Raw genomic sequence first — 8,066 nt, 5'->3', positions numbered from 1 at the left:
GAAAGTATGTGATTTATCACTTGTTATTTGGGTATGTGATTTGGGGGTTTTGGTTTTACAAGATTATTTACTTAGAAAAAATGAATAACATGGAAATATGGTTTGTGTGATAATACATGTATAACCCAGATTGAAATGCTTGTTAGCTCCAGGAGTGGGGAGGGAAGAGAGGAAGACAATTTGGATCATATAACTTTGAAAAATTTATGTGGAAATTTAAAAAATAATAATAAAATTCAATTTATGTACAACCACTTGTATAGCCACTCCTGGCAGAGAAGTGAATAGGCATTAAGATAGAATTCTTAAGCCAGCTCTTGGTATCCCCACCTTAAGAACCTAGTAAAGCACTGTACCTCTGAGATGTCCAATAAATTGGCTTGCTTCAGCCAGATTCTGCAATGAAAATCAAGTCACCTTTTTCACCCTTCAGAAATGATAGCTTTCAGTAGGGCAGTTGTTGTTGCTTTATTGTCATTCAAATGTTTCCTTCCTGTTCTACTCTTTGTGACCCTATTTGGGATTTCTTGGTAAAGAAATTGAAGTCCTTTGCCATTTCCTTCTCCGGTTCATTCTCCAGTTCATTTTACTGACAAGGAACTAAGGCAAACAGTTAAGTGACTTTCTGAGGGTCACACAGCTAGAAAGTGTTTAAGACCAGATTTGAACTCAAAAAGTTGAGTCTTCCTGGTTTTAGAAGCAGCAATCTGTCTACCATGCCAGCTAGCTGCCCTCAATACAAAAGAGGAGTCCATTCCCTGGCCATATAGCACAATTAATTGAATAAAAATAAATATTTTTAAAAAGAAATAAAATTATAAACTATAAAATAAATAAAACTAAATAAACAACTCATCTAAAGCATGCGCTTCCTGGTCCAACCAATAGTTGGGGTTTTTTTGAGCTTTTATTTTTTGTAAATCTTGCAATGCATGGAGACAAAGAGACCACTGATGAAAAACATGCAAAAGGGGAACTAAGGCAAGAATACTCGCCTCCATGTGACTGACCTCACCTGCCCCCCAGGAATCCTGTGGAGGTGGGGGAGAGAAAGCCTCCCCCTTATGAAAGCTGAACTATTTATTTTGTCTCCTACACAAGGACTCAGGATGAAGTCAACATCCCCAACACAGAAGGATGGTATTGAGCTGGTCCACACTGCTTTGGGCTGGGTACAGAGAAAGAAGTTTCATAGTATCTCTGCTTTGGGGGATGGGGGGGGTTGGGGTGGAGAGGAGGGGCCAACCGTAGCTGCCTCATCCAAGCTTCCTTCACTTCATGGGAGAGGAATACACAGATCCAAGGGAGCCCACACCCGGCAACCCATCTCTCAAGAAAACCAAACCCACTGTGGCTACTACCCTGATTTTTTCAAGGGACCACAATTCATGCTGAGACTTTGGGGGTTCCTTTCTCTCTCTTCTCTGACCTCATTTTCTTCTATGCAAGGAGTTTTTGGTGTCATGGACATCTTTGATAGTCTGGTGGCATCTATGGAGCCCATCTCAAAATAATGCACATTTGCCCACATTTGTGACTGGAAAATGCTACATTTCAGGTAAAGGTTAGTAAAAATGGTATGATTTTTTCCCCCCAATCCAAGATCATAGACCCTATTAAATACATCAGGTTAAGAACTTCTGTTGTTCTAAACTAGTCCACTCTCCTAAAATTCCCTCTTTCCTCATCTACCTAAGGCTTTCAAAAATAATCCCAAAGCTCACTTCAAAAAAAAAATGACTCCCAAAACATGAGCAACCCATTTTTTCTTCCTACTTTAGTTCAAGTAAGCTTATTTTTTTTCCCATTTCTTAAAACAAAACAAAATTTAAGCAGGTAAGTCTAGTGATGTTCCCCCATTATTCCCACTATTGGGACAATGAGACTAATGGATTGCTTGAGTTCAGGAGCTCTAAGCTACATTGGGTTAAGGGAATTGGATATGGACCTGAAGTATGGCACCAAAGGGGTGAACTCCGAGGAGGGGTAAATTGGCCCAAGGCACAAGCAGTTCAAGCCAAAGCAATTGGATTAGATCCATGACTGGCCGCTGAACTTCCAGTTTGAGTGAGACTGGGAGGCCCAATCTCAAAAAAGTAGACAAAAGAAAACCATCACACAATGCCAGAGAGGAAGACAAATTTTAAAAATGCCTTTTTAAAAGTGCCTGTTTTATAGTTTAGTCCATCAAGTCTGACCCTTTATGCCCCCATTTGGGATTTTCTCGGCAGATCTGAACTCAGGTCCTCCTGACTCTAGGATCAGCACTCTGTGCACTGCATCACTTAGTTGCTCTCCTATTTATAAAAGGATTAAATTAGGCTTTTGATTTATTTCTTCTCTCATTTCGATATTCCTTAGCCTGCCCTTTAGGTCCATTCAAATCACCCTTGTCTGATGCCAGCAGGTGAAGCTGGGTGAAAAGGAAGACATTTTGTAATCCTCCAGATTAGCACATATTATATGTAATCTTGAGCAAAAAAAAAAATCAATAAACATTTATTAAGCACCTACTACATACCAAGCACTGCTCTAAGCACCTGGGATACAAATAGAGTGTCAGGAAGATTCATCTTCTGAGGGGAAATAGGGCCTCACCCATTTCCTAGCTATGTGGTTCTGGGCAAGTCACTTAACCCTGTTGGTCTCGGTTCTTCATCTGTAGAATGAGCTGGAGAAGAAAATGGCAAAATACTCCAATATCTTGGCCTAGAAAACTCCAAATGGGGTCACAAAGAGTCAGAGGCTACTGAAAAATGGTTGAACGAGTTTTGCTGCAGTCTGATATAGACGGATGGATGGATGGGATGGATGTATGGATGAACAGGCAGAGAAAGATAGAGACAGACAGATAAGTAAATAGAGAGGGGGAAGGGGAAGAAGAGAGGGAAGAAGGAAGGGAAAGGGAGAAAAAGATAGAGGAGGGAGGGAGGAAAGGAGAGAAAGAAAGGAAAGGAGAGAGGGAAAGAAAGAGGAAGGGAGAAATGAAGGGAGGGAGAAAGAAAGAGGGAAGGAGAGAATAAGAGAGAAAGAGGAGGGAGAGAGGGAAGGTATGAAAAAGAGGGAGAGAGAAAGGGAGAGAAAGAAAGGAAAGGAAGAGAGGGAGAGAAAGAGGGAGGGAGAAATGAAGGGAGGGAGAAAGAGAGAGGGAAGGAGAGAATAAGAGAGAAAGAGGAGGGAGAGAGGGAAGGTATGAAAGAGAGGGAGAGAGAAAGGGAGAGAAAGAGAGGGAAGGAGGGGGGAGAGAGGGAGGGAAGGAGAGGGAGAGAAGGAAGGAGAGAAAGAGAGGGAAGGAGAGAGAGGGAAGGGAGGAGAGGGAGGGAGAGAAAGAGAGGGAAGAAATTATTCAGACTCAAATTCTCTGACATGATAAATCAGAGATCTTAGAAATTCTTTAACCATAATGTGAAGGGATTTGGGGGACGAGTCAAAAGTACAAGCACAGGGGATCACGAGTCAGGTGGTTGATAGGCGAGATGGCTCAGACTCCGGAAAGGGATTCCTACAGCAAGCCAGAGCTCCGAGCTCAGTGTCTCTTCGCCCATGTATGCGGCGCTGGTCGCTGGGGCCGGAGAGAGAAGGGCGCTGTAGGAGCCGTCCATCAGCGAGGCAGCCAGTGGGAGATCCCTTCCTCCCCCAAACACCGCCACTTCCTTATTGACCACCAGGTTATAGCTGTAACCAAGTTTCCAAAGGGATTATGATCGGGAGAGCCTCGCCTAATTTGCACACCCAGATGGGATGAAGTTTGCTAAGGGAGGAGCCTTGAGGACTTTTGCCTTAATGAAACTGGTTTAAACCACTTACTGGGTACAAAAGAATTTGTTAGTGGCAGGAAAGCCCCCCTGGCGGGTCAGTCATCCAACATGGAATCCCTCCTGTTAGCGAGGGAGGGACCAGCAAGGAGCCCTTCGGCCTCCCGGACATCCAGGTAACGGATAAGCCAAGCTGTCCGCCGCCGGTCCTCTTGGCAAACGAAGGACGGCAGCCGGGAGCCGCGCTCACCCTCGTTGGATGAGCATCTGCCCCAGCGGGCGCGGATCTGCAAAACATTAAATTCAATTAAATTAAAAAAGGAGAGGCACTTTTAGCGTTCGCGCGTTTGCTGTGGCTAGTTTCTGGTCACTAAACCCCGGCCACCCGGAGCCGAGAAGGCCAGAGGGTAGCGCGGGGGGTGGGGTGGGGGTGGGGGTGCGGGGGGGGGAGGGAGCCGCCATGGAGAACGGGGCAACGCTAGCGTTCTGCACGTGTGGGATATTATTACTGTAGAGACCGCCAAGGTTACCCGAGGCCGGGAGAGCTCGCTCCGCAGAAGCCCGCCTCCTGGGATCAAAGGCGACGGATTCTCCCACGTTCTCTGGGCTCCGGCGGTACATCGGGAGGTTTTTCTGGGTTCTGTTGTGTGAAAGACCCCGCCACGCTGCCTCTCGCACTCTCGTCTGGGCCTGAATTGTTCGCTTGCCCTACTTCCTCCTAGCTCTCTTGGCGGGGTGAGAGGCTCTCGAAGGGTAGGGACCGTCGCTAGCACTTGTACTTCTGCTCCCAGTCTGGCACGGTGGGGTGCAGTGGATAAATGCTCTCCTCTCCGATCTAGCCCGAGAGAGCCCAAGGCATGGCGGTGCCCCCCTCCCCCATGGGGGGAATGACTGGAGGGGGGGACTTCCTGCTCCTGAGGTGAGAGCCAACAACCCCTCCCCCCACCCCGCCCCCCAGCCCAAAGGAACGCTTTGGGGAGCTCGGTACTAGCTCAGCAGACTTACAGCAGACGGACGGATGCTGCCTGGCTACTACTCTCAGGAGACGGAGGAGCCCCAGACCCATAGTCATTTCAGGCATAGCTGCCGCTTGTCACCTCATTGGAGGTTTTCTTTTCAAAGATGCTGGAGGGTTTTGCCATTTCCTCCTCCAGATCATTTTACAGATGAGGAAACAGAGACAGACCACTAAGTGACTTGGCCAGGATGACATAGCTGGGAAGTGTCTGAGGTCACATTTGAACCCAGGACCTCCCATCTCTGGGCCTGACTCTCAGTCCACTGAACTACCCAGCTGCCCCCATTTGCATTATGTTTTAAGGATTTCAAAGCACTTAAAATATAATCTCATTTTATCCTCACAACAACACGGGGGTTATTATTGCTTCCATTAAGAAGGAAGAGGGAGAGCATCCTAGGTAAAATGTGGTCTAGTCCTTGGGCTGGCATTCACAGTCTTCTCTAATGGGCCTCTATTCTACCTTCCCAACCTGATTTTATTCCACTCCCTTTCTCCACATCAAGATTCTGGCCAAACTGAATCCCCCACCCCCACCCCATCTCATCCTAAATTCTTCAGCTCCCTGGTCCCTGAGGGAAGGGGGCCAGGGAAGGGGGCCTTGCAAGGAGGACCCCCCCCCCAGTCACTCCCTCCTGCACTGGGAGTCGCTGACTTCCTACAGCAGCCCCTCATCCAGCTCCAGGGGAGGAGAGGAAGCAGATGGTCCCCTTGGCCACACAGGCGCCTCCATCTCCTGCTTCCTGCATCACCTATCCGCTGCCACCTTACCTTGGACCTGAGGCTGCCCGTCTCCTGCCCCTTCACTCCCTGAGGGAAAAGGAAGAGGAAAGGCCATGGGTGGGCAGCTCTGGCTTCCATTTCCTGCTGGGCCCGGATGCCCCATTTCCAGCCTTCGGAGGGAGGGAAGAGAAGTGTATTGGGCTCTCCCACCTGAGCTCCTGCCTCACATGGAGGTCCAGCTCAATTTCCTTTGGGAAGAAGAGTTGTGCAGGTCGCCCCTGACCCCCATTCCCCATCCCCTGCCCAGGACGAACGCCTCAGCCAACACCCCCTGACCTCTGCACTGTGCCGTCTGCCATGCTTGACCCACAGGCAATGGGCTTCCCTCCCTTCCTCCCAAGCTTCCTTCCCCTCCCCTTCTTCCATCTTGGGGTCCTCGCCTCCTGATGAAACAGCCTCGGTGGCCTCATTCCCTGTGGCTCACTGGCTGAGAAAATGGAGTGGAATTCTCTTGGTTCCCCATTTTTCAGTTGTGTCAGACTGTTTGGGGTTTTCTTGGCAAAGATTTGGTTTGCCATTTCCTTCTACAGTTCCTGGGACAGATGAGGAAACGGAGGCAAGTAGGGTTAAAGTGACTTGCCCAGGGCCACCTGGTGGGTATCACTAGCCCCCCCCCCCCCCCCCATAGCCAATCTTTTGCCAAGGCCTGTTGGTTTTACTTTGCAACCTCCGGACGCTTAGACCTGACCTGCCGGCGAGTCTGAGACCCTCCTCGCTCCGATTCTATCCTGCGTTCCGCCAAAGCCCGGGATGGATGTTGGGTCACTCCCTTTCCCCATCACACCCACACTCGGGAAAGTCATGGATGTCCTCATGTTGCTGCCCCGTCCTCTCCGCCATCTACTCTCGATGGGACCGCCAGGCTGCTGACCCAAAGTGAGCCGCAGAGAGCCAGGGATGCTCTTCCTCCTCCTCCTCACTCGCTTCCCCGGCTTCCAGTTCCACGGGGAATCTCCACAATGGCCTCCTCCCAGGGCCTTCCCCGGGACGCAATTCCTCTGTCCCGTTTGGTCCACGTTGGCACGCCTCCCCCCTCCCCAGCCCCACCTGTCTGGGCCCTTCTCGGGCTGCAGGTGCCATCCTAGGCACGAGGCCTCTGGAACGTCCCCTGCTGCCTCGAGGGAGGGCCGGGAGGGGCGACGGGGAGTTCATGGGGCATTTTAAACTTTAAAAATGACCGAGAAGGCTGCCGCCTATAGCGATGACGAAGGCAGCACTTCAGAGGAGTTCCGGGTCAAACGCCAGCGAGCAGCACTAGAGGGGTTCTAGCAGGCAGAGTTCCGCAATGGCACAAGGTCCCGGAGCAAGAATGACCTAGAGCGGACTCTCAAGGAACCAGCAGGGGTTTTTTGAGGCTTGCTTTTCACCCTAAGAGTGACTCCTGCCGATTAGTTCTCGGGCAGGAGAGCAACACAGGCGAGGCCAGGGGGGTTGAGGGGCTGGCTGGGGGCCCCACCGCGGGGAAGGGTGGAGGCCACATTTGAACCTCCCGCCTCCACGCGGGTCAGGCACTGGAGAGACACTCAGGAGCACCTCCTATCAGATGAATGGCACACAAGATAAGCCATCACGCAGGGGCAGGAAAAGGCCGAGGCCAGGCTCTGAGCCGCGGAGAGAGCCCCGCCTGAAGCCAGGCCCTTCGTCATTTAAAGCCCACAGCAAGGATTCCTTAAACACGACGGACTCCCAAGGGACAAGGGAAGAGGCTGTGGCAGCCTGTGCCGGCCCTTCTGAATGAATGGAGAGAAGGAAGGCTGAGCGCAACCGAACGGAGGGATGCCCAACAGACGGGCTTGTATCTGATGCTCAGGGCATACATGCAGTGAGGCCGGGCAGCGCCACCAATGATTTTATGGGCAGTGAGGATGTAGGGGAGGAGGGGGGAGGCCATGGGGGGGTCCAGAGGATGGCTTGGAGGCGGCCTTGGGAAAGGAGACGGGAGCAGCGGGCGGGGGGAGAGCCAGCAGAGCAGAATCCCCAAGGCCCAGGGCAGACGGCAGGCGACAGACGGGCATCCCGCGGGCACGGGGCTGGAAGGAGAACGCCAAGACATCGCCAACTCTGGAGAGAGGAGCGGCAGCAACAAGGGGGACAAAGGGCTGCCCGGCAGACTGAGTATTTGCCTGTGAAAGGAAGGAGAAATTTTCGGGAAGAGCCAGAAGGTACAGTCCTGGTGTCAAAACCAAAAACCACGACCCCTTCCTTCTTACAATCATTACTGTGTATTGGCTCCAAGACACAAGAGTGGTCAGGGCTAGGCAACGGGGGTCAAGTGACTCGTCCAGGGTCACACAGCTGGGATGTGTCTGAGGGCAAATTGGAACCCAGGACCTCTTGTGAATCCACTGAGCCACGTGGAGGCTCTCTATTTCTACTTTAACAAACACCAAATCGCCGCTGCAAGTCAATGTTTTTTCTCGAATCAAGCATGCAAGCAAATGAACGTGACAATTGTTGAGGATTCAAGCACAAAGAATAAAAGGATCTTGAGTCCAAAGCACAAATATGTC

The 8,066-nt window shown here is 50.8% G+C and overlaps 1 protein-coding gene across 1 annotated transcript; it reads right to left on the bottom strand.

The window, feature by feature from the left end:
• Positions 1 to 2,124: 2,124 nt before the first annotated feature.
• Positions 2,125 to 6,371, bottom strand: LOC130458088 (uncharacterized). Its single transcript, XM_056821051.1, has 4 exons — positions 6,245 to 6,371; positions 5,545 to 5,583; positions 4,286 to 4,725; positions 2,125 to 4,042 (listed from the first exon to the last, which is right to left on the bottom strand). The coding sequence occupies exons 1-4, from the start codon at positions 6,369 to 6,371 to the stop codon at positions 3,854 to 3,856; spliced, it is 795 nt and encodes a 264-aa protein (XP_056677029.1). The 3' UTR covers positions 2,125 to 3,853.
• Between the last annotated feature and the right edge of the window lie 1,695 nt (positions 6,372 to 8,066).

The sequence above is a fragment of the Monodelphis domestica genome, chromosome 3, assembly GCF_027887165.1.
Source record: "Monodelphis domestica isolate mMonDom1 chromosome 3, mMonDom1.pri, whole genome shotgun sequence".
Classification (NCBI taxonomy): Eukaryota; Metazoa; Chordata; class Mammalia; order Didelphimorphia; family Didelphidae; genus Monodelphis; species Monodelphis domestica.
This window is presented reverse-complemented; position numbering and strand designations above follow the sequence as displayed.

What these genes read in the sequence shown, in the direction of transcription:
- LOC130458088 (XM_056821051.1), bottom strand. Translation starts at nt 6,371, where the DNA reads ATGAGGACATCCATGACTTTCCCGAGTGTGGGTGTGATGGGGAAAGGG. An exon ending in CGGGCAGCCTCAGGTCCAAG is followed by an intron (nt 4,726 to 5,544) that starts GTAAGGTGGCAG and finishes AGCTCCCCAAAG; the next exon opens with CGTTCCTTTGGGCTGGGGGG. An exon ending in GCGAGCTCTCCCGGCCTCGG is followed by an intron (nt 4,043 to 4,285) that starts GTAACCTTGGCG and finishes AATGTTTTGCAG; the next exon opens with ATCCGCGCCCGCTGGGGCAG.